This window comes from Gnatocerus cornutus, chromosome 6 (genome assembly GCF_029298725.1).
Source record: "Gnatocerus cornutus isolate USDA-ARS CGAHR chromosome 6, icGnaCorn1.1, whole genome shotgun sequence".
NCBI lineage: Eukaryota > Metazoa > Arthropoda > Insecta > Coleoptera > Tenebrionidae > Gnatocerus > Gnatocerus cornutus.
In genome coordinates, this window is record NC_142238.1 from 1,865,891 (window position 1) to 1,892,790 (window position 26,900).

Here is a 26,900-nt window from a genome sequence, read left to right on the forward strand (position 1 = left end):
ATATTTTTGGTTAAAAGTAGAACATATTACACATTTCTGAATCAAGAAAATTAATATCTTCCAAATTATGAAAAAAAAAATATGGGTTCCAATTTAAAATAAGAAAGTTGAGTATCGCCCAAAAAATACTAAGACATTTAGAAAATTTTTAAAATCATCAGTTTATTGGAAATTTAAAACCATTTATTAATCTGTTTTTTAAATTTTTGAAATCGGTTCATAAATAAAAATTCTACAACGCCTGCCGTTTTTAAAAAATCACCCTGTATATAATATATATACGAGTATATATAGAAAATCTAGGAAAACTAAGGAGTAATAAAAAAATTCAAGAGAAATCGTGTGAAATGCAAAAAGAATTGGGAGAGAATTTGAGAAAAATCCCAAGAAAAGGAAAGAAGAATGAGAAACTAGTGAATAATTTTTTTTTAATGGTCAAATCTAGAAAAAATGAAAATCTAAGGAGAATCTAGACAATTTAAACTGAAGCAAGAAGTTGCCTAGAGAATCTATGGAAAATCTATGGATTTAGAGATTCAAAACAGAATCTAAAGAAAGCCAAGGATTCTCGGAAACAATCTAAATATAAGGAGAATTTAGGGGGTTAAGAAAAATTAAGAATGGAGGATTTCAAATAGAATATTGAATTTTCTATTTTCCTATTTTTGTATTCCTCAATTTACCGCTTAGAATCCAAAGATTCAAAAGAATTTCGACAAGACAACAAGAATCTAAATGCCCTTTTAAACAAAATTAGAGAAAAATTTTAAGGAGAATTTATGCAGAATCTAGGATCAAAAGAAATTCTAGAAAATACGCTAAGAAAAAATGTAGGAAATCTTGAAACCACAATGAGATGCGAGTAAGAATTTGAGAAAATTCCAAAAGAAATTTTGAGAATCCAAGGAAAATCAAAAGAGAATCTGTTTGTAAAAGTCAAGGATTTGAAAACAATTTAGAGCAAAAATAAAGCAAACCTAAATGGAATATTGGATGAATCCAAAAAGAAACTAGAAAAATTGAGGAAGGATAAAGAAAATGAAGAAAACAAATCCTCAAATAAACAAGTGACCAAAGAAAATAAAAAACTAGCCAATCAATTTTTTTCAAAGATTTGATAGAATATAATTATTTCTAAGAAGAATCAAGAGGATCTTTCTAGAACTAAAGAGCATTTTTGGAAAAATAAATGAAAATTTAAGGAGAATCTAGATAATTTAAACTGAACCAAGAAGCTGTCTAGAGAATCTATGGAAAATCTATGGATTTAGAGATTCAAAACAGAATCTAAAGAAAGCCAAAGATTCTTAGAAACAATCTAAATTTAAGGAAAATTTAGGGGGTTAAGAAAAATTGGATGAGAATTAAAAGAATATTTTCCGATTTTTGTATTCCTCAAGTTACCGCTTAGAATCCAAAGAAGATTCAAAAGAATCAAAGAAAATCACAGAAAAATGCTTAAGAGAATTTATGCAGGATCTAGGATCAAAAGAAATTCTAGAAAATTAGCTAAGAACTAAAAAATGTAGGCTAAAGAGAACTGAGAAAAGATGCAATAAGAATTAGTATTATACAAAATCTTGAAAACACAATGAGATTCGAGTAAGAATTTGAGAAAATTCCATAAGAAATTTTGAGAATCCAAGGAAAATAAAAAGAGAATCTGTTTGTAAAAGTCAAGGATTTGAAGAGAATTTAGACCAAAAACAAAACAAGCCTAAATGGAAAAATCCAAAGAGGAATGAAGAAAATTTATCCTCAAATAAACAAGTGACACTAGTTTCTTTAGTTTTATTAAGTAACAATAAATACAATAACAACGAGTCAATAGTTTACATAAAAAATGGCCTTAATACCTTTACGTTTTTTAGTCTTTCCTTTATTTACAAACAAATTGTAGCTAATATCGTCCTCGTCTTGCGATGGACGAACTGTTGAGCCCCCATTTGGTGAAAAAGAAGCCAAAGAATTCGCAACTTCGTTCTTATTCGGAGTTCCTTTAAAACTTCCACGTCGATTCCCAAAGACATCTTCGTACAAATTGCTGACTTGGAAGCGATCGGAGATGTACGGTAGACTCAAACTTCCTCCTCTAACCTTCCGGTGGGCTCTCCTCTGGTTGTCCAAAGAGAACCTTCTTTTCAAATTGTCGGTTTTCGGAATGTTTTCCTTTTTTTTGAAAAAACTGATTGCGTTTTTGAACTGAGTTTTGAACGACGATTTTTTCTTCTTGTCTGTCAAAGTTTCCACTCTGTCGGACACAGTGGGAACTTTTTTCAAACTGTCTGTTTTTTTGTGATGAGTTTCCTTTTCGTACATTTCTTTCAATAGCTTTTTTTTTCGTTCCTCTAGGGGTATTAGAGAACAGTCATCTAGAGAAGTGTCTGACTTGTACCGACTCGCTTTGGACTCTGCGGAAGAGTTGGAAATCTTCCTCTCCTTCTTAACGTGGTCCATCGTTTCCTTCCTCTTGATTGCTTTGGGCTCAAGGTTGACTAAACTAGCACTACTGGAGCTCCTCGAAGACATCCGTTCCCAGTACTCTTTCCTCGCCCTGAACGACTCCTCGTGGGTCTCACTGGCCACATTCGACATACTAACTGTGGAAGTGACGGAGTGCTCTGACCCTTCCGAAAGACTGTTCTTCCTTGATTGTTTAAGACTGTTCAAAACGTTGAGGACACTAAGTTGGCCAAAATTTGGGGATCTCGACGAATCTCCGTTTTCCAAAGAAAACGTGACGTCACTATCGGGTAGGTTAATGCTGTTTTGTCTCGAGAAGACCTTCCGTTTCTGCGCTAAAGTGAATTGGTTCGGATAGCTTAGTTCTACTTCTGGGGCAATATGGCTGGGGCATATCGGGGAAGTAACACTTGCCGAAGGAATCTTAGGGGAAATCTCCAGGGAAATTTTACTTTTAATCCTCTTGACCGGGGAGTTGTTATTTTCGTCTTCGTCTCTTCTGTTTTCCACACTTCCAAAGTCGAATTCCGAGACGCGAGTTCTATCGACGTCCTTTTCGACGTTGTAGTGAACTTCGTCGGGTTGAAGCAAGTTGGCGATTTCCGTTTTGACTTCCTCGCTGTTTTTCACCAGTTTGTGTAGAGTCCCCAATTGGAGTTGGTCAGTTTCGTCAGTACCATCAGGTAAGGTCTTCAAGTGCTCGGTAATCTTCTTGATTTCTTCCAAAGTGTCGTTTTCAGCCTTGGTGTTGATCTCCTCGATGATATCCTCCAAGGTGCAACTGATTTCGGTTTTTAGAATCTCGTCCTCCTTCTTGGTCACCGCCATGATCGTAACTTCGTCGTTCTCAAGACTGTTCGCATTTGGTGTATTGCCAATATAGATCTTCTCGTCGATGCAGTCGATGACTTTCGAAATAACCTTGCGTTTGGTGAAGATGATCTTCTCTTCAACATTCTCATAGGTGGTTTCAAAGCTATCAGTCTTACCAGAAGTGTTGCTGTAAACCTGCACGCTATAAGGAGATCCTCTCAAAATCTCCCCATCGCAAATCAATGTAATTTCGTACATTCCGTCGTCTTTAGGGATGTAAGTAATCTTCGCCCTGTCAATCTCCATGTCAATTTGAATGGGAATTTCATTCTGCTCCTTCTTCTCCTCCAAGTTCCCAACCAACGAAGTGAAATCCAACGAGATCGTCTTCAGGAATGACTTCTGCTCCTCGTTTTTAAACGGTAGAGTCTTACTGGCTTCCAGCTGATTCTGCAGCACGTTGACCACTGGTATCTTCTGCAAGCTGTGAAAAGGGGAGATGGTGGCGGATCCTTTCGACCCGAACGGCCCTCGGATGTACATAAACACGTTGCTGCGCTTTTTTCCACCTCCGTTGGAGTAGATGTAGAAAATCGTTTTTCGATTTTGCTCGCCCGTGTACAAGCCCATTCCTCGTGCGACATATTGCGATGAAAACTTGTGGTTTAACGTGTGGTTTGTTGGCCATTTGGTGACGACTTCTTGTAATTTGTGGAGATACTGGATAAATTTGCGTTCTTGATTTATGCTGAAGTCGGTGGAAAAGTCGGCCTCTGTGAACATCTGAAAATTACGAAATTGTATTAACACACGAGTGTGGGAAAGGACGAGTGCTTGAATAGTATTTTAAAGAACGTGTTTTATAATGGCCAACTTGGTGCACCAATGCCATTATAAAACAAGTTCTTTATACTATTTTTTCGAATTTGCACCCTTTTTTTAATAAGTTTTCGTGTTACACGATTGGTAACGGTTTTGTAACCACGACTTGCCACTTGATTTTCAAATTCAATTTAAAATTTGACATTTGAGTTTCACTATCACTGAATTTAAACCTAACCTCACAGCCAGTATTCACATCTATCATATTTAGGTACAATTATTGTTGGCCGCAAAGGACAATTCAATTATATTGATACATTTTTTAGTTAAGTCGACAGCAACCCTTAGTGACTTTTATCGGTAACAATTAGCAGCAAAAGCGTTTGACCTTGACGCAACTGTGGCATGCGCAGAAGCTAATCGTCTTTCACAGCATTGCCAAAACTTGTTAAATCTCTATTAAAATCATTTTTTGCAACAAATTTTTAATTAGTTATTGATTAATACACTCAACTTTGACAACGTGTTAACCTCAAAAATCGCTACATTCAATTTTCCCCTAATTTTCTCCCTATGAAATTGAAGGCCAGATTTACACCCAAAAATTTTCGAAAATTTACACTAGAGAGTGGACTGATAGCAATGAGCTGGACTGTAGATACATATAAACGACTCTAAATTGAGTACTCTAATGGACCTATTAAAGCGGCAAATTCAAAAAAGTTTGTACAACGCGATTTTAGCAATTTTCCATATGTAATTTGCACGAACATTTTACAATTACTGAAATAGACTTACTTTTTAGATATCGAAAGTACAAAACAATTTAAAAAGCTAGCAGATTTTCAAATTTTGGATTTTGTAGACAACCAAAAATTTTGAAATTTCAAAAATATTTCCATAAATGAGGTAATATGGAACTCGATAAGTTTGGGAAGTTACTGTTAATCCTGTCAAAAATTTCAAAATTACAAAGAAAACTAGACATTTTAGACAATTTTCAAAAAGTGCTTCGTTATTCACTTTTTTTACTTTTATCTTTTTATTAACTTAAAATTGCAGAATTTTTGGAAAACCGGACATTTTTTGTCCAAAATTTTTCGAAAAGTAGGATTTTTTCTAGAGGAGTATTTTACAGAGATATGACATATAAATTTGCAAAGAATACTTTGAACTTACTTCGCAAGTTTATTTGGAAAGACAAAACAGAAATCAGATTTTTTTAATTTTTAAAAAACTAAAAATTATGTAGTTTTCAGAAATTAATTCATTGGTTATTTATTGGATATATATAACTCTGTTTTTAAAGGTTAGTTATTAAACAAAAAGAATAAAATTTAAAACCCTTTAGTTTAAAAGAAAATCAAAATTTATGTGGAAATTTGAAATTATTTGTCATCAATTTGCAAAATTATTGTAAAGATAAGTGAAGTTGAAAAAAAAACTGCAAGAATCTGAATATCATACAAAAATATTGAGTTACATATAAATAAAACAGCAGAATGTAGAGGAACATGTGACCGAGCAAGAAGAAAATAACAAGGAAAATATAGAGAAGAATTTGGAAGAGAATCTAGATGAGTATCTAAAAGTGAATTAGAACGACAATCAGGAAGAGAAAGTAAAAGAGAATCTAAAAGAGATTTAGGAATAATTTTAAGAGGAATCAACAGGAGGATTTAAATTTTTAAAGGATTTAAAATAAAAATGTTGAGAGTATCAAGAGAAGAATAATGAATATAACTAATAAAAGAATACAAAATTGAGTGAATATTGAGGACAATCTAGAGCATTAAGAGGAGAATCTTGCAGGGAATGTTAAAAAGAGACTAAAATGAAGCCTAAAAGAGAATAAAGAAGGGAAAATCTAGAGAAGAATTTCATTGACAATTAATAAAAGAATGTTGAACTGAATGCAGGAAAAAGGAATGATGAAAGAATAATCGAAGGGAAAATATTTTGAAAATAAAATACGAAAAAGAAAATAAAGAGGAGAATCTACAAAAGATAATAAAGAGGAGGATCTAAAAAAGGATCTAAAAGACAAGCAGAAATATAAAATTAAGGAGAATCTAGAAGAGAATACAGGCGAATCTAAACCCAAAATAGGATCAAAAGGATAATCTAGAAAGGAATAATTAAAAAGAGAATTATGACGATCGAGGGAAGAATAAAATAGACAACTAATAGAGGAATGTAGATTTAGCGAATATTGAGGACAATCTAGAGCATTAGGAAGAGAATTTTGAAGGAAATGTAAAGAAGAAGCTAAAAGGAAGTCTAGAAGAAAATATAGAATGAAATATAAAAGAGAAATTGGAACAGAATTCAAAATCAATCTAGAGGAGGATTTAAAACGACCTAGAAACGATCTAGAAGTAGAAGATTAGAAGAGAATTTTAATGAGAATTAAGAAAAGGTGGTAGAATAAAACATAACCAGGAATGATGATAAAAAATTGAGAGGAAAATATTAAGACAATAATTGAGAAAATGAAGAAAAGAATCTACCATAAAAATTTTTGGATAATAACGAGGAGGACCTAAAAAAGAATCTGAAAGACAATCAGGAAGGGAAACTAAATGAGAATCAACAGAAAAATCTAGAAAGTAATCATAAAAAGGAGAATGTTGAAGAAGATTGACAGAAGAATAATGAAGACAGCTAATAGAAGAATTTACAGAGTGATTTTTTTTAATATTAATTAAAGGTGGCTTTGCAAGGGTTGACGCATAAGCGTAAAAACAACTGGCGCCAGAGGGCGTAATTTAAGTATTTGTCAGTTGGCAACAGAAAACACCGAACGAGTGCCATTTTGAACTCAAAACAGGTTAGCACAATAAAAAAAAAATTGTTTAATGGCAAACTGTTGCTACATGATACGCAAATGCCTCCCGAGATCTGTCAAATTGAATTTTCATATTTGATTTGACGGATTGCGATTATCAAAAGAGATTTTATCCGTTTTTGCGGAAATAATCAATTATTGTGGTTCGACAAACATTTCCATCACTTTTATTCTTGCAAAAAGTGCAATTTTTACCAAAAACTGGTGTAAAAAATGACACCCAAACATTTCAATACCGCCTTTGATTAATATTGCAATGAATCACCCTGTAAAATTGAGTGAAAATTACAGACAATCTAAAGCATTAAGTGGATAATCTTGCAGGAAATGTAAATAAGAAGGTAAAAGGAAGAAAATGAAAAGGAAAATAAAGGAGAAATTGGAACAGAATTTAAAAACGATCTAGAGGAGGATTTTAATAAACGCCTATACGATCTAGAAGAGATTGTAGAAGAAAATTTATACTGAAATTTAAAATTATTTGTCACCAATTTCTAAAATTATTGTATAGATAAGTGAAACAGCAAAAATCTGAGTATTCCAAAAAATTAAAGTTACATATTAATAAATCTACAAAACTATCGAGTGGAGAATAAAAAACATGTATAGGATAATGTAAATGACGATCTAAAAGGCAATTTTGTAAAGAATGTAGAGGACAGTCTAGAGAACAAACTACAGAAGAGTCAAGAGGCAAATATACAGGAAAATAACAAGAAAAATATAGAGAAAAATTTGGAAGAGAATCTAAAAGTGAATTAGAAAGACCACCGGGAAGGGAAAGTAAAAGAGAATCTAAAAGAAAATTTGGGATAATTTTAAGAAGAATCAACAGAAGGATTTAAATTTTTAAAGAATTTAAAATGAAAATGTTGAGAGTATCAAAAGAAGAATAATGAATATAACTAATAGAAGAATACAAAATTGAGTGAACATTGAGGACAATCTAGAGCATTAAGAGGAGAATCTTGCAGGGAATGTTAAAAATAAGCTAAAATGAAGCCTAAAAAAAATAAAGAAGGGACAAATCTAGAGAAGAATTTCATTGACAATTAATAAAAGAATGTTGAACTGAATGCAGGAAAAAGGAATGATGAAAGAATAATCGAAGGGAAAATATTTTGAAAATAAAATACGAAAAAGAAAATAAAGAGGAGAATCTACAAAAGATAATAAAGAGGAGGATCTAAAAAAGGATCTAAAAGACAAGCAGGAATATAAAATTAAGGAGAATCTAGAAGAGAATACAGGCGAATCTAAACCCAAAATAGGATCAAAAGGATAATCTAGAAAGGAATAATTAAAAAGAGAATTATGACGATCGAGGGAAGAATAAAATAGACAACTAATAGAGGAATGTAGATGTAGTGAATATTGAGGACAATCTAGAGCTTTAGGAAGCGAATTTTGAAGGAAATGTAAAGAAGAAGCTAAAAGGAAGTCTAGAAGAAAATAAAGAATGAAATATAAAAGAGAAATTGGAACAGAATTCAAAATCAATCTAGAGGAGGATTTAAAAAACGACCTAGAAGACGATCTAGAAGTAGAAGAGTAAAAGAGAATTTTAATGAGAATTAAGGAAAGGTGGTAGAATAAAACATAACCAGGAATGATGATTAAAATCGAGAGGAAAATATTAAGACAACAATTTAGAAAATGAAGAGAAGAATCTACCGTAAAAATTTTTGGATAGTAAAGAGGAGGATCTAAAAAGGATCTAAAAGACAAGGAATATAAAATAAAGGAGAATCTAGAAGAGAACCGAGAGGTGAAAGTCGACAACAATTTTGCGGATCTTGTTAAGAAGAATCAACAGGCGGATCTCAACCTTAAATAGGATCATAAGGATAGCCTAGAAAGTAAAAATCAAAGAGAGAATTATGAGGATCGAGGGAAGAATAAAATAGTCAACTAATAGAGGAATGTAGATTTAGCAAATATTGAGGATAATCTATTGAATTAAGAGGAGAATTTTGAAGGAATGTGAAGAAGAAGCTGAAAGGAAGTCTAGAAGAAAATAAAGATATAGTTGGTAGTCTAGAGGAGAAATTGGAACAGAATTTAAAATCAATCTAGAAGAGGATTTTAAGCAGAATGTTGAGCTGAATGCAAGGAAAAACATCCAGACCAACCAGGAATCTTGAGGAAAATGAGGAAATTTAAAGAATAATTTAGAGGAGAATACAGCAAAAATAAAGAAGAATAAAGAGGCGGATCTAAAAAAAAAAACGAGACAGAGAAAAATTAAGACTTTAATTGTAAACTTGCGGTTATGGAATTTTGGGCAATGTCAACTGAAAAGTCATATTGACAAGTATTTTTCTTGGAACGACATGATAGATTTCTTACATCACAAAGTTCGATAAAATAGATTTCCACAGATTACTCGGCTAAAGTGTCAGAAATAAAAATTAGATTTCATTGGTAATTACCGGAATCAATCCCAAGTATTTGTATGCAAGAGCTTGTGCGTGAAGCGGCGATTTCCTCCAATGTCTGTGCGGATTCGGACAAGCCCCTGGAACAGCAGAATTGATGATTGTGCACAAAAGAGATCCATCTTTCCATAATTCAGGGATGCCACTAGATAAAGTTCTTGCCTGCGATGACCATGTCGTTGGTAATCTATCGCCTGCCCATTTCAACAGTTTCTCCCTTTTACTGAGCGAGGGACAATAAACTGAAAAAAAAAACACATTGAATGTCAATCCATACTTGCTTTTTCAGTGTTACCAACATATTTTTTAATATCTTCAAGCGCTAATTGAAATTTGATGAGTGTGATGAGCTTTTTTCGAGGGAAATCGATTTCCAATTTGAACCGCATCCTAGTTTACTAATTCGAAATTTATGACATGAGTGTTTTATCGTTTCTACGATTAGTCCTGAAATTATTAATCTAGCATGCCACGCCCGGTTATTTCTGTTTAAATTGGGATGGAGGTAAACAGACAAGTTCTAGTTTCGCTCAAAACGGCATTAATTAACTAAATTTCGAACGTTTCAATAGCTTGGAGCAGCAGTCCTCAAACTGTTTTAGTGCCTTAATTTTTTTTATTGGTAACAATGTGGTATCTACTCAAATTATTTTATAAATTCAGATATTTTTATTTTTAAAATCGAATTGGAATTTTTTATACAGCGCCATCTTGTGTACTTTTTGTGCACTAACTACAGAATTGGCAAAATTTATAATTGTCAGAAGTGACAGGTCTTACGAATTTTGAAAAACTCAATTATTCTAATTAAAAGTTTGAGATCCTCTGCTTCCCACGATGTCTGTGTGTTCCTGTTACATCGTAATTCGCTTTATTGCAGGGTCAGGTTAGAAATTTTACACAAAAATTGAAAACATGCAATTCAAGCGTAAATTCAAAGCTCGGCCGACTTTTACGTCCAGCGAAGACAAAAGAGAGCGTTTAGAAGGCGGCTAATATCCGGAAACAGATCAAAAGATATATCCGGAGCCACTGGGGCAAGAGAAATGTACAGATGCAACTCAATCATCTGAATTGATGTGATATTTATTGTAGCAAGAAACTTTCAGTTTTTGTAAATTTTAGATGGGAATATTGATTTCTCGTATGGACGAAGTGAGAGAATGAAGGATGGGGTGAATAAAAAACGCATTAGGCTGGCGCGGGAAAAATGTTCACTTTTTTTTTGGGTTCACCCTGTATAAAGTCACGTGACGCTGGGGAAGCCGATGAATCAGTGCACGCAAAAAATTCAGATTTAATCTTGACGAGTGGAATTACCAAAGTTGTAGATTACACTTACTTCTGAGAGATCGACTTGTGAAAATCCGTTTTAAAGTTTTTAAAGATTACACAGAGATGTTTCAAGTTGAAGCTTGAACAGATTTATGAAATTATTTTCAAAAATTTTAATAATACTGAAACTAACTCAGGTAATGTTAATCTTTAAAAATGGCAAAAGTTCTAGGAAAAATCAAGTAACCTTTGAAATTACACTAAAAGTGACTTTTCAATGTGTCAAATGTTAATTTTAAAAGTAACAAAAATTCTAAGAGACATCAAGTAACAATTGAAATTTACATTAAAAGTGACTTTTCAATGTGGCAAATGTTAATCTTTAAAAATAGCAAAAATTCTAGAAAAAATCAAGTAACCTTTGAAATTTAGACTAAAAGTGACTTTTCAATGTGGCAAATGTTAATGTTTAAAAATAACAAAAATTCTAAGAGACATCAAGTAACAATTGAAATTTACAGAAATTTACATTAAAAGTGACTTTTCAATGTGGCAAATGTTAATCTTTAAAAATGGCAAAAATTCTAGGAAAATCAAGTAACCTTTGAAATTTACACTAAAAGTGACTTTTCAATGTGTCAAATGTTAATCTTTAAAAATAACAAAAATGCTAAGAGACATCAAGTAACAATTGAAATTTACAGAAATTTACATTAAAAGTGACTTTTCAATGTGTCAAATGTTAATCTTTAAAAATGGCAATAGTTTTACGAGAAATCAAGTAACAATTGAAATTTACACTAAAAGTGACTTTTCAATGTGTCAAATGTTAATCTTTAAAAATAACAAAAATGCTAAGAGACATCAAGTAATAATTGAAATTTACAGAAATTTACATTAAAAGTGACTTTTCAATGTGGCAAATGTTAATCTTTAAAAATGGCAAAAATTCTAGAAAAAATCAAGTAACCTTTGAAATTTACACTAAAAGTGACTTTTCAATGTGTCAAATGTTAATCTTTAAAAATGGTAAAAATTCTAGAAAAAATCAAGTAACCTTTGAAATTTAGACTAAAAGTGACTTTTCAATGTGGCAAATGTTAATCTTTAAAAATAACAAAAATGCTAAGAGACATCAAGTAACAATTGAAATTTACAGAAATTTACATTAAAAGTGACTTTTCAATGTGGCAAATGTTAATCTTTAAAAATGGCAAAAATTCTAGAAAAAATCAAGTAACCTTTGAAATTTAGACTAAAAGTGACTTTTCAATGTGGCAAATGTTAATCTTTAAAAATAACAAAAATGCTAAGAGACATCAAGTAACAATTGAAATTTACAGAAATTTACATTAAAAGTGACTTTTCAATGTGTCAATTGTTAAACTTTAAAAATGGCAAAAGTTTTAGGAGAAATCAAGTAACAATTGAAATTTACATTAAAAGTGACTTTTCAAAGTGTCAAAAGTTAAACTTTAAAAATGGCAAAAATTCTAAGTAACATCAAGCAACAATTGAAGAAATTAACACTAAAAGTGACTTTTCAATGTGTCAAATGTTAAGCTTTAAAAATGGCAATAGTTTTACGAGAAATCAAGTAACAATTGAAATTTACACTAAAAGTGACTTTTCAATGTGTCAATTGTTAAACTTTAAAAATGGCAAAAGTTTTAGGAGAAATCAAGTAGCAATTGAAATTTACACTAAAAGTGACTTTTCAATGTGTCAATTGTTAAACTTTAAAAATGGCAAAAGTTTTAGGAGAAATCAAGTAGCAATTGAAATTTACACTAAAAGTGACTTTTCAATGTGTCAATTGTTAAACTTTAAAAATGGCAAAAGTTTTAGGAGAAATCAAGTAGCAATTGAAATTTACACTAAAAGTGACTTTTCAATGTGACAAATGTTAACCTTTAAAAATGGCAAAAGTTCTAGGAGAAATCAAGTAACCTTTGAAATTACACTAAAAGTGACTTTTCAATGTGGCAAATGTTAATGTTTAAAAATAACAAAAATTCTAAGAGACATCAAGTAACAATTGAAATTTACAGAAATTTACATTAAAAGTGACTTTTCAATGTGGCAAATGTTAATCTTTAAAAATGGCAAAAATTCTAGGAAAATCAAGTAACCTTTGAAATTTACACTAAAAGTGACTTTTCAATGTGTCAAATGTTAATCTTTAAAAATAACAAAAATGCTAAGAGACATCAAGTAACAATTGAAATTTACAGAAATTTACATTAAAAGTGACTTTTCAATGTGTCAAATGTTAATCTTTAAAAATGGCAATAGTTTTACGAGAAATCAAGTAACAATTGAAATTTACACTAAAAGTGACTTTTCAATGTGTCAATTGTTAAACTTTAAAAATGGCAAAAGTTTTAGGAGAAATCAAGTAGCAATTGAAATTTACACTAAAAGTGACTTTTCAATGTGTCAATTGTTAAACTTTAAAAATGGCAAAAGTTTTAGGAGAAATCAAGTAGCAATTGAAATTTACACTAAAAGTGACTTTTCAATGTGTCAATTGTTAAACTTTAAAAATGGCAAAAGTTTTAGGAGAAATCAAGTAGCAATTGAAATTTACACTAAAAGTGACTTTTCAATGTGACAAATGTTAACCTTTAAAAATGGCAAAAGTTCTAGGAGAAATCAAGTAACCTTTGAAATTACACTAAAAGTGACTTTTCAATGTGGCAAATGTTAATGTTTAAAAATAACAAAAATTCTAAGAGACATCAAGTAACAATTGAAATTTACAGAAATTTACATTAAAAGTGACTTTTCAATGTGGCAAATGTTAATCTTTAAAAATGGCAAAAATTCTAGGAAAATCAAGTAACCTTTGAAATTTACACTAAAAGTGACTTTTCAATGTGTCAAATGTTAATCTTTAAAAATAACAAAAATGCTAAGAGACATCAAGTAACAATTGAAATTTACAGAAATTTACATTAAAAGTGACTTTTCAATGTGTCAAATGTTAATCTTTAAAAATGGCAATAGTTTTACGAGAAATCAAGTAACAATTGAAATTTACACTAAAAGTGACTTTTCAATGTGTCAAATGTTAATCTTTAAAAATAACAAAAATGCTAAGAGACATCAAGTAATAATTGAAATTTACAGAAATTTACATTAAAAGTGACTTTTCAATGTGGCAAATGTTAATCTTTAAAAATGGCAAAAATTCTAGAAAAAATCAAGTAACCTTTGAAATTTACACTAAAAGTGACTTTTCAATGTGTCAAATGTTAATCTTTAAAAATGGTAAAAATTCTAGAAAAAATCAAGTAACCTTTGAAATTTAGACTAAAAGTGACTTTTCAATGTGGCAAATGTTAATCTTTAAAAATAACAAAAATGCTAAGAGACATCAAGTAACAATTGAAATTTACAGAAATTTACATTAAAAGTGACTTTTCAATGTGGCAAATGTTAATCTTTAAAAATGGCAAAAATTCTAGAAAAAATCAAGTAACCTTTGAAATTTAGACTAAAAGTGACTTTTCAATGTGGCAAATGTTAATCTTTAAAAATAACAAAAATGCTAAGAGACATCAAGTAACAATTGAAATTTACAGAAATTTACATTAAAAGTGACTTTTCAATGTGTCAATTGTTAAACTTTAAAAATGGCAAAAGTTTTAGGAGAAATCAAGTAACAATTGAAATTTACATTAAAAGTGACTTTTCAAAGTGTCAAAAGTTAAACTTTAAAAATGGCAAAAATTCTAAGTAACATCAAGCAACAATTGAAGAAATTAACACTAAAAGTGACTTTTCAATGTGTCAAATGTTAAGCTTTAAAAATGGCAATAGTTTTACGAGAAATCAAGTAACAATTGAAATTTACACTAAAAGTGACTTTTCAATGTGTCAATTGTTAAACTTTAAAAATGGCAAAAGTTTTAGGAGAAATCAAGTAGCAATTGAAATTTACACTAAAAGTGACTTTTCAATGTGTCAATTGTTAAACTTTAAAAATGGCAAAAGTTTTAGGAGAAATCAAGTAGCAATTGAAATTTACACTAAAAGTGACTTTTCAATGTGTCAATTGTTAAACTTTAAAAATGGCAAAAGTTTTAGGAGAAATCAAGTAGCAATTGAAATTTACACTAAAAGTGACTTTTCAATGTGACAAATGTTAACCTTTAAAAATGGCAAAAGTTCTAGGAGAAATCAAGTAACCTTTGAAATTACACTAAAAGTGACTTTTCAATGTGGCAAATGTTAATGTTTAAAAATAACAAAAATTCTAAGAGACATCAAGTAACAATTGAAATTTACAGAAATTTACATTAAAAGTGACTTTTCAATGTGGCAAATGTTAATCTTTAAAAATGGCAAAAATTCTAGGAAAATCAAGTAACCTTTGAAATTTACACTAAAAGTGACTTTTCAATGTGTCAAATGTTAATCTTTAAAAATAACAAAAATGCTAAGAGACATCAAGTAACAATTGAAATTTACAGAAATTTACATTAAAAGTGACTTTTCAATGTGTCAAATGTTAATCTTTAAAAATGGCAATAGTTTTACGAGAAATCAAGTAACAATTGAAATTTACACTAAAAGTGACTTTTCAATGTGTCAATTGTTAAACTTTAAAAATGGCAAAAGTTTTAGGAGAAATCAAGTAGCAATTGAAATTTACACTAAAAGTGACTTTTCAATGTGTCAATTGTTAAACTTTAAAAATGGCAAAAGTTTTAGGAGAAATCAAGTAGCAATTGAAATTTACACTAAAAGTGACTTTTCAATGTGTCAATTGTTAAACTTTAAAAATGGCAAAAGTTTTAGGAGAAATCAAGTAGCAATTGAAATTTACACTAAAAGTGACTTTTCAATGTGACAAATGTTAACCTTTAAAAATGGCAAAAGTTCTAGGAGAAATCAAGTAACCTTTGAAATTACACTAAAAGTGACTTTTCAATGTGGCAAATGTTAATGTTTAAAAATAACAAAAATTCTAAGAGACATCAAGTAACAATTGAAATTTACAGAAATTTACATTAAAAGTGACTTTTCAATGTGGCAAATGTTAATCTTTAAAAATGGCAAAAATTCTAGGAAAATCAAGTAACCTTTGAAATTTACACTAAAAGTGACTTTTCAATGTGTCAAATGTTAATCTTTAAAAATAACAAAAATGCTAAGAGACATCAAGTAACAATTGAAATTTACAGAAATTTACATTAAAAGTGACTTTTCAATGTGTCAAATGTTAATCTTTAAAAATGGCAATAGTTTTACGAGAAATCAAGTAACAATTGAAATTTACACTAAAAGTGACTTTTCAATGTGTCAATTGTTAAACTTTAAAAATGGCAAAAGTTTTAGGAGAAATCAAGTAGCAATTGAAATTTACACTAAAAGTGACTTTTCAATGTGTCAATTGTTAAACTTTAAAAATGGCAAAAGTTTTAGGAGAAATCAAGTAGCAATTGAAATTTACACTAAAAGTGACTTTTCAATGTGTCAATTGTTAAACTTTAAAAATGGCAAAAGTTTTAGGAGAAATCAAGTAGCAATTGAAATTTACACTAAAAGTGACTTTTCAATGTGACAAATGTTAACCTTTAAAAATGGCAAAAGTTCTAGGAGAAATCAAGTAACCTTTGAAATTACACTAAAAGTGACTTTTCAATGTGGCAAATGTTAATGTTTAAAAATAACAAAAATTCTAAGAGACATCAAGTAACAATTGAAATTTACAGAAATTTACATTAAAAGTGACTTTTCAATGTGGCAAATGTTAATCTTTAAAAATGGCAAAAATTCTAGGAAAATCAAGTAACCTTTGAAATTTACACTAAAAGTGACTTTTCAATGTGTCAAATGTTAATCTTTAAAAATAACAAAAATGCTAAGAGACATCAAGTAACAATTGAAATTTACAGAAATTTACATTAAAAGTGACTTTTCAATGTGTCAAATGTTAATCTTTAAAAATGGCAATAGTTTTACGAGAAATCAAGTAACAATTGAAATTTACACTAAAAGTGACTTTTCAATGTGTCAATTGTTAAACTTTAAAAATGGCAAAAGTTTTAGGAGAAATCAAGTAACAATTGAAATTTACACTAAAAGTGACTTTTCAATGTGTCAAATGTTAAACTTTAAAAATAACAAAAATGCTAAGAGACATCAAGTAACAATTGAAATTTACAGAAATTTACATTAAAAGTGACTTTTCAATGTGTCAAATGTTAATCTTTAAAAATGGCAATAGTTTTACGAGAAATCAAGTAACAATTGAAATTTACACTAAAAGTGACTTTTCAATGTGGCAAATGTTAATCTTTAAAAATAACAAAAATGCTAAGAGACATCAAGTAACAATTGAAATTTACAGAAATTTACATTAAAAGTGACTTTTCAATGTGGCAAATGTTAATCTTTAAAAATGGCAAAAATTCTAGAAAAAATCAAGTAACCTTTGAAATTTACACTAAAAGTGACTTTTCAATGTGTCAAATGTTAATCTTTAAAAATGGTAAAAATTCTAGAAAAAATCAAGTAACCTTTGAAATTTAGACTAAAAGTGACTTTTCAATGTGGCAAATGTTAATCTTTAAAAATAACAAAAATGCTAAGAGACATCAAGTAACAATTGAAATTTACAGAAATTTACATTAAAAGTGACTTTTCAATGTGGCAAATGTTAATCTTTAAAAATGGCAAAAATTCTAGAAAAAATCAAGTAACCTTTGAAATTTAGACTAAAAGTGACTTTTCAATGTGGCAAATGTTAATCTTTAAAAATAACAAAAATGCTAAGAGACATCAAGTAACAATTGAAATTTACAGAAATTTACATTAAAAGTGACTTTTCAATGTGGCAAATGTTAATCTTTAAAAATGGCAAAAATTCTAGAAAAAATCAAGTAACCTTTGAAATTTAGACTAAAAGTGACTTTTCAATGTGGCAAATGTTAATCTTTAAAAATGGCAAAAATGCTAAGAGACATCAAGTAACAATTGAAATTTACAGAAATTTACATTAAAAGTGACTTTTCAATGTGTCAAATGTTAATTTTTAAAAATGGCAATAGTTTTACGAGAAATCAAGTAACAATTGAAATTTACACTAAAAGTGACTTTTCAATGTGGCAAATGTTAATCTTTAAAAATAACAAAAATGCTAAGAGACATCAAGTAACAATTGAAATTTACAGAAATTTACATTAAAAGTGACTTTTCAATGTGGCAAATGTTAATCTTTAAAAATGGCAAAAATTCTAGAAAAAATCAAGTAACCTTTGAAATTTACACTAAAAGTGACTTTTCAATGTGTCAAATGTTAATCGTTAAAAATAACAAAAATGCTAAGAGACATCAAGTAACAATTAATATTTACAGAAATTTACATTAAAAGTGACTTTTCAATATGTAAATTGTTAAACTTTTAAAATGGCAAAAGTTTTAGGAGAAATCAAGTAACAATTGAAATTAACACTAAAAGTGACTTTTCAATGTGTCAAATGTCAAACTTTAAAAATGGTAAAAATTCTAGAAAAAATTAAGTAACCTTTGAAATTTACACTAAAAGTGACTTTTCAATGTGACAAATGTTAACCTTTAAAAATGGCAAAAGTTCTAGGAGAAATCAAGTAACCTTTGAAATTACACTAAAAGTGACTTTTCAATGTGTCAAATGTTAATCTTTAAAAATGGCCATAGTTTTACGAGAAATCAAGTAACAATTGAAATTTACACTAAAAGTGACTTTTCAATGTGTCAATTGTTAAACTTTAAAAATGGCAATAGTTTTAGGAGAAATCAAGTAACAATTGAAATTTACACTAAAAGTGACTTTTCAATGTGGCAAATGTTAATCTTTAAAAATAACAAAAATTCTAAGAGAATCAAGTAACAATTGAAATTTACAGAAATTTACATTAAAAGTGACTTTTCAATGTGTCAAATGTTAATCTTTAAAAATAACAAAAATTCTAAGAGAATCAAGTAACAATTGAAATTTACAGAAATTTACATTAAAAGTGACTTTTCAATGTGTCAAATGTTATTCTTTAAAAATGGCAGAAATACTAGGAAAAATCAAGTAACCTTTGAAATTACACTAAAAGTGACTTTTCAATGTGTCAAATGTTAATCTTTAAAAATAACAAAAATTCTAAGAGAATCAAGTAACAATTGAAATTTACAGAAATTTACATTAAAAGTGACTTTTCAATGTGTCAAATGTTAATCTTTAAAAATGGCAAAAATTCTAGGAAAAATCAAGTAACCTTTGAAATTACACTAAAAGTGACTTTTCAATGTGTCAAATGTTAATCTTTAAACATGGTAAAAATTCTAGAAAAAATCAAGTAACCTTTGAAATTTACACTAAAAGTGACTTTTCAATGTGTCAAATGTTAACCTTTAAAAATGGCAAAAGTTCTAGGAAAAATCAAGTAACCTTTGAAATTACACTAAAAGTGACTTTTTAATGTGTCAAATGTTAATCTTTAAAAATAGAAAAATTCTAGGAAAAATCAAGTAACCTTTGAAATTTACACTAAAAGTGACTTTTCAATGTGTCAAATGTTATTCTCTAAAAACGGCAAAAATTCTAGGAAAAACCAAGTAACAATTGAAATTTACACTCACATTTTTTTTCTGATAAATTGTATAATTTGATTAGACTTAAATTTTAATCAAGAATCAAATTTGGAGAACATAAAATTTTTCGTCATTGACATATTTATATAATTATTAACTTTAATAAATTACGAAATTTGATAACCAAAAACAAAAAATTTCATTTTTAAGTCCAACCTAAATTTAGCTATTTTCACATTCGTTTTGGTGCGTTAATAGACTATTTCCACATCGGACCTGACCTTTAATCATTTCGCTATAGTTTGAGCGGCACACAAACAAGGCTATTTTTGTGGACTGTTGCGTAATTCGTTCCACTGCAGAAAACGTTTCTATTACCTAGGCTGTCTCTTTTCGTCATCAGTACAAGTTTGCACAGAAAGACGCGACGTCAAGTGCAAGGATCAATAATCTTTTTTATTAAAGGACTCTGACTAAAAAATTATAGTCAACTTTCTCGCACAAACGTCACTGAGAAAATGCTTTCAAAATTGTAGGACCAAAAAAAATATCTAAAAAATAGTACATTTTTGATAGAATCCAAAATTTTAAATATTTTCGTTTCAATTCCGAATTAAAATAATTCCACCAAATTAAACATGGACTAATTTTAAAGTTTTTCAAACATTTTTATAAACCGTTTATGTAATTTAAATCTGGGAACATCGAGTAAAAATTCGATGTTGAACTCAATTTTAACAAGAGCATAATTACATCGATTTCCAATACATCGGGCAAAATATCGATTTTAAAAAATAGTAAATAAAAAACTCAATATAGCATAGTTTATTGTGAAAAACAAAAATAAGTAAAATTCCTAATAAAGCAACAAAATAATAAGCAAATACGGGAAAAACAAAAACACCAAGTAATAAACAACATAATAAGTAAAAAAATTATAAAAAATAACAAATTCGAGACTAATAAAAATAAACAAAATTCTAAAATATTATTAAATGAAATTCCAGTCTTCTTTATAAATATTACTAAATCTAGAGTGTAAAATAAAATACAACATCGAAACCGCACTCATCGATTTTCAATGATACATCGAAAATAAAAATATATGTATTAATTGTTTTTTTTTGGCAAAATCGATATTAATGAAAAATCGATGTAAAAGTCCCAGATTTAATGTAATTTAGAGAAATGATTGTTTTCGTCGAAATAACTAATAAGAATAAATAAATAAGAATAAACAAAATTCTAAAATATAACTTCCTTAAATGAAATTCTTTATAAATATCACTAAATCTATAGTGTAAAATAAAATACATACATCGAAACCGCAATTATCGATTTTCAATCATTACATCGAAAATAAAATACATACATCGAAACCGCAATTATCGATTTTCAATCATTACATCGAAAATAAAATACATACATCGAAACCGCAATCATCGATTTTCAATGATACATCGAAAATAAAAATATATGTATTAATTTATTTTTTTTTGGCAAAATCGATATTAATAAAAAACCGATGTAAAAGTCCCTGATTTAATGTAATTTAGAGAAATGAAAAACCGAATAAAGAATGCAAAGAATTCTGCTTACCCGAGACGCAGCTTCTGTCCAGCTGAAGTAGCAATTTGGCAAAAATCCCCCTCTGCCCCCAAAGCAGCGCTAATCCAGCAATCGGCAAGAGCACATGCAGCACAACAGAGAATCCTCTTCCTTCTTCATCTTCGTCCTTTTGAACTTCAGCGTTTTCTGCAAACCATTCAAGTTAACACAAATTTGATAAATGTTTCTGGCAAATTTTTCGTCGCAACGTTAATTTTATTAAGCCGGTGTTACATCACATTAAAGCTTTAAATCTCAAAGTACACAACAGTTTCTTTGTTTAGAAAACCCGCATAATTTATAGGGAATCCTGGCTCCCGCAGAATGCCTGCTACAAACACCGGCCAATTATAAAAGCGGCTGACACTAAATCAACAGGACAAGTTTAGAGATGAGAGCGGGGTGATTACAGCGGGGAATAGCTAACACCTAGGAATTGGTTGATTACTTAACTAATTATTAAAACAATTAGATTAATAGCTATTCAGGACTACAGAATATTAAGGATTGGTAGATTTTATCAAAAAAATTAAAAACGGCCTTGTGGGTTCGTTAATGGTATTTTCCCAAAATCTCATTTCCATGAATTTAAAATTACCTAAATTGAATTGTAAACTGAAATTGAACAATGTTTATAAAAAATACATCAAATTACAGTTAAAATTCAAAAAAAATATGTAAATTAACCTAAAAACCTGTAATTTTTGACATTTTTGAAGTTCCAGATTTGACACATGGATGGCGCCACTTTTGAATCAAAATAGGCGCAAAAATTAAAAAAAAGTATGTAAATTAACCCAAAAACCTGTAATTTTTGATATTTTTGAAGTTCCAATAAAAATTTGAAAATTTTTGTTTCGTTGTCAAAATAATTATTTTTAAAAATTGTCGTTTTGGCCTGAGAGTTTTGTCTTTTGACTCATTTAATAAACAACTCATTAACTTATCATTTTCATTGTCATGGCGTTAAAATAAATAAAATTACAGCTTTTATCAAAAAAATTAAAAATGGCCTTGTGTGTTTGTTAATGGCATTTTCCCAAAATCTCATTTCCATAAATTTAAAATTACCAAAATTGAATTGTAAATTGAAATTGAACAATCTTTATAAAAAATAAATCAAATTATAGTTAAATTATAGTTAAAATTCGAGAAAATATGTAAATTAACCTCAAAACCTGTAATTTTTGATATTTCTGAAGTTCCAGACTTGACGCATAGATGGCGCCACTTTTGAATCAAAATAGGCGCTAAAATTAAAAAAAGTATGTAAATTAACCCAAAAAACTGTAATTTTTGATATTTTTGAAGTTCCAGACTTGACACCTGAATGGCGCCACTTTTGGGCCAGGTCAGGTCAAATTATACTTATAATTCAAAATATATATATAAATTAACCTAAAAATCTGTAATTTTTGACATTTCTGAAGATCCAATAAAAATTTGAAAATTTTTGTTTCGTCGTCAAAATAATTATTTTTAAAAATTGTCGTTTTGGCCTGAGAGTTTTGTCGTTTGACTCAGTTAATAAACAACTCATTAACTTATCATTTTCATTGTCATGGCGTTAAAATAAATAAAATTACAGCTTTTATCAAAAAAAAATAAAAACGGCCTTGTATGTTCGTTAATGGTATTTTCCCAAAATCTCATTTCCATGAATTTAAAATTACCTAAATTGAATTGTAAATTGAAATTGAACAATTTTTATAAAAAATAAATCAAATTATAGTTAAATTATAGTTAAAATTCAAAAAAAAGATGTAATTTGACCTAAAAATCTGTAATTTTTGACATTTCTGAAGTTCCATAGTTGACGCATAGATGGCGCCACTATTGGGTCAAAATAAGCGCTAAAATTAAAAAAAATATGTAAATTAACCCAAAAACCTGTAATTTTTGATATTTTTGAAGTTCCAGACTTGACACTTAGATGGCCTAAAAAACACCTAAAGAAATGCGTTATATTGCGAACACCTGTATAGCATATACAGAACGTGTAAGAAAGTGTCATAATTTGTAATCAACTGATTAATTTTCAATTAGGAGTAATCAAAATTAGTTATAGGAAAGTCGGCGCATTGAAGATAATAATTTGTAATTAATAGAAAGCAGTCAATTAAAAGTGATCAACAGATTACCTAATAGGTTTTTTAAAATTTAAAACCCGGTCTAGTTACATTAAATATCAAAGTAGATCATAATTCAGTCGCTTCTGATAACCTGATAACACTCATGACATCCTGCTGATAAAATTTTTGACCGATTATTGAAAAATTTCAAGAGAGCAAAAAAAATTTGGACCAAATCAAAATATATTTTCAAGATGGCGACTCACCTGTCTGGCCGCCATCTTGACTTTAAATTTAAACTACAGCCAATGGTATAAAACTAAATATTAATAAACGCACAATACAAATTCATGTTTTGGTAACTTAGCCACTATTTTTTTTCTTTCTGTCTTTCTTACTTCTTGGTTTCATATTTACCTGATAACACTCATAACATCGTGCCGAAAAAATTAAAATTTATTTCAAGATGGCGACTCACCTGTCTAGCCGCCATCTTGACTTTAAATTTAAACTGCAGCCAATGGTATAAAACTGAATATTAATAAACGCACAATACAAATTCATGTTTAGGTAACTTAGCCACTATTTTCTTACTTCTTGGTTTCATATTTTGTTTTGACGCGTCGACACGTTTACACATAACTGTCGCATTGTTTCTTAATTTGCTGTCACAAGATAAGAGATTATTGATAGAACACTTGTTATTGTTTATAAATTGTTCTATAAAACATAAGTGGTTGAATTCCGCCACAAATTTCGTTGTGTTGATAAACAAAGCAACATTAAAACAAAGTGGTAAATGCAAATGGGTGAAATTAACCTGAAGGTCTTCATTTATCAACAATTCATATGTTTTAAAACTATGAATGAATCATGTGGCGGTCTAGAGTTGTAAATGCAAAATCAAATAGAAATGTTTAAATTACATAAATAATACACAAACCTGCTGCATACGTTGCAAAATATATTCATAATTTTTATTTTATTGTTTTCTCTTTACATTTAAATTCCAGGACTTTTTCATAAATTTTCTTATCATACCTCTTTTTTATATTTACTTTTAGAATATTTAAACGCTAAATTTAAAGTTTATTTTGCGTTTACTATTTTCAATGGGTTTGTGGACGTTTGTAGACTTTCTAGAGCCACTATGACAATACAATTTTTTTAGAAGACGCAAACTTTTGAATTTTTCAGAAAGTGGGCAATTTTTATTTATTTTTAAAATCGCCTCTCCTTCGAAATCAAAACTACTGTGACCTATATTTACTTAACAAATAAACTAGATATCGACCAAAACAGATTTTCATAGGGTGTTTTTGGGGCATTTTCAAGAAGTTTTTGGGTTTTAAATCTGTGTGAAATTCTGCGTAAAATGAGCACCAATAACTTAAGTTTGCTTCATAAATTAATGAGACATTGATCAAAAACTGTTTTCAAGGGGTTGTTTTGGGGTGATTTCACGTTTCTCAATTTCAGGGTGGGGAACATCTAAAGATCTGCTCGAGATCTATCAACTGGTCAAATCTCAGATCGATAGGTCAAATAGAAACGAGTAGCGATAAAAAAACCACAAATTCAAAATTTTTTGTCGCTTAAAAACTAAAGAATTTTAAGCGACAAAAGTGCGAGAAAAACGGTTTCGATAAGCGTACTTTTTTATGTATATGTCGTAATTTCTAAAGCTTAATAATTTTGGCCCTCTGGCGCCTACCTAAATTTCTAAAAATTCAGTTATTTGTGCGGGAATTCATTGACTTTCAATGACTTTTCATTACACCAGTACAAATTTCATCCAAAATTTGTCGACTAGTTTTATTGAGCTCAGGAAACAAATTTAAAATTTTCATTTTAACACAAAAACTCGATTTTTATTTATTTTATATAAAACCAATTTGGGAAATTTTAACGATCAACGAGCATATTGTTAATCAGTGTACAAAATTATTAAGCAAAAACAAAAGTTTTTTGAAATTATTTTGACGACGAATCAAAAATTTTCAAATTTTTATTGGAACTTCAGAAATGTCAAAAATTATAGATTTTTAGGTTAAATTATATATATTTTTTTAATTTTAAGTATAATTTGACCTGACCTGGCCCAACAGTGGCGCTATCTAAGTGTCAAGTCTGGAACTTCAAAAATATCAAAAATTACAGGTTTTTGGGTTAATTTACATACTTTTTTTTAATTTTGGCGCCTATTTAGATTCAAAAGTGGCGCTATCTATGAGTCAAGTCTGGAACTTCAGAAATGTCAAAAATTACAGGTTTTTAGGTTAATTTACATATTTTTTTTTTTATTATAACTGTAATTTGATTTATTTGTTATAAAAATTGTTCAATTTCAATTTACAATTCAATTTAGGTAAATTTAAATTCTTGGAAATGGGATTTTGGGAAAATACCATTAACGAACACACAAGGCCGTTTTTAATTTTTTTGATAAAAGCTGTAATTTTATTTATTTTAACGCCATGACAATGAAAATGATATGTTAATGAGTTGTTTATTAACTGAGTCAAACGACAAAACTCTCAGGCCAAAACGACAATTTTTAAAAATTATTATTTTGACGACGAAACAAAAATTTTCAAATTTTTATTGGAACTTCAGAAATGTCAAAAATTACAGATTTTTAGGTTAATTTACATATATTTTTTTTAATTTTAGCGCTTATTTTGATTCAAAAGTGGCGCCATTTATGTGTCAAGTCTGGAACTTCAAAAATATCAAAAATTACAGGTTTTTGTGTTAATTTACATATTTTTTTTTTAATTTTAACTATAATTTAACTATAATTTGATTTATTTTGTATAAAAATTGTTCAATTTCAATTTACAATTCAATTTAGGTAAATTTAAATCCATGGAAATAAAATTTTGGAAAAATACCATTAACGAACACACAAGGCCGATTTTTAATTTTTTTGATAAAAGCTGTAATTTTATTTATTTTAACACCATGACAATGAAAATGATAAGTTAATAAGTTGTTTATTAACTGAGTCAAACGACAAAACTCTCAGGCCAAAACGACAATTTTTAAAAATAATTATTTTGACGACGAAACAAAAATTTTCAAATGTTTATTTTTTATAAAAACTGATTTTTCAATTTTAATTTTCATTTCTAATATAGAATTTAATTTTGGTTATTTTAACGCCATGCAAATTAAATTTTGGGAGGACACAGCTAATTACTTGCTTATTAAATATCAGAAAATACAAGGTTTTCGAGGAGTGGGGGCAGATTTTGGCAATTTTTATTTTAACGAAGAATGAAGATCCAATTAATTTATAAAAAGCAATGTTAGTAGTTCTGTCACCTGTCGAATTGGACGTTTTGCGTCTAACCTCAAACTCTCGAAATCAAGACAATTTAGTTCCAAAGCCCGCTGGGACCGTAATTTGACCTATTTCTAGCCTAATCAGATATTGCAGATAATTTCCTTATCTTGTTTAAACTATTTATGGTTTTAAAACAATTAAATTGACTAATGCACGCAGAAAATTCTCACGATCGTTCGAAATCACGACTTTTTATTGGCAGCGATAACATTGATTTTCACTTACGAATTGGTACTCACCAGTGGCTGTAATTATCCAAAATACAACTGCAATCATCCCGCTTATCGATCAACACTTTGCACTTCTTTTCCTTCAGGACTGTTTGTTTTAGCACATGTTTGAACGTGTATAAATTCGAGGATAGACTAAATGTTTTGATAACGACGACGCAAAAATAAAGAGCAAGCAGACACGATGAATGTAAAAACACATTCTAAGGACATGCTAGAGTAAGTCTTAAATGCAACAGATATCTGGCTTCCTCGTTAATGCTTAAAGAGCATGAAGAACTTTCTATGGCAGCACAATTTTCTTTCACAAATTCGAATTATTTACATAAATATTCATAAAAACTTGACCTAAATGGTAGCCACAATAAGTAATTATGTTTCGCGTATATTTTATCGGAAATTAGCAAC

At 29.1% G+C, this 26,900-nt stretch overlaps 1 protein-coding gene across 2 annotated transcripts; it reads right to left on the reverse strand.

Moving 5' to 3' along the window:
* Positions 1-1,776: 1,776 nt before the first annotated feature.
* LOC148172207 (uncharacterized) lies at positions 1,777-26,900 on the reverse strand. Of its 2 annotated transcripts, none has more exons than XM_088039672.1 (4): positions 26,502-26,900; positions 20,833-20,988; positions 9,379-9,626; positions 1,777-4,059 (listed from the first exon to the last, which is right to left on the reverse strand). In XM_088039672.1, exons 1-4 carry the CDS (start codon positions 26,536-26,538, stop codon positions 1,825-1,827), a joined length of 2,676 nt encoding a protein of 891 aa, XP_087895798.1. In that variant the 5' UTR covers positions 26,539-26,900; the 3' UTR covers positions 1,777-1,824. The 2 variants fall into 2 exon arrangements, with proteins under 2 accessions (XP_087895798.1, XP_087895797.1); XM_088039671.1 differs by lacking the exon at positions 26,502-26,900 and adding an exon at positions 23,508-24,174.

Excerpts from the sequence above, each read along its gene's own strand:
- LOC148172207 (XM_088039671.1), bottom strand. The coding sequence starts at position 23,553 with ATGTGTAAACGTGTCGACGCGTCAAAACAAAATATGAAACCAAGAA. Across the intron at positions 9,627-20,832 it reads GGACAGAAGCTGCGTCTCGG|TTTATTGTCCCTCGCTCAGT; the intron begins GTAAGCAGAATT and ends TTTTTTTTTCAG. Across the intron at positions 4,060-9,378 it reads AATACTTGGGATTGATTCCG|ATGTTCACAGAGGCCGACTT; the intron begins GTAATTACCAAT and ends CGTAATTTTCAG.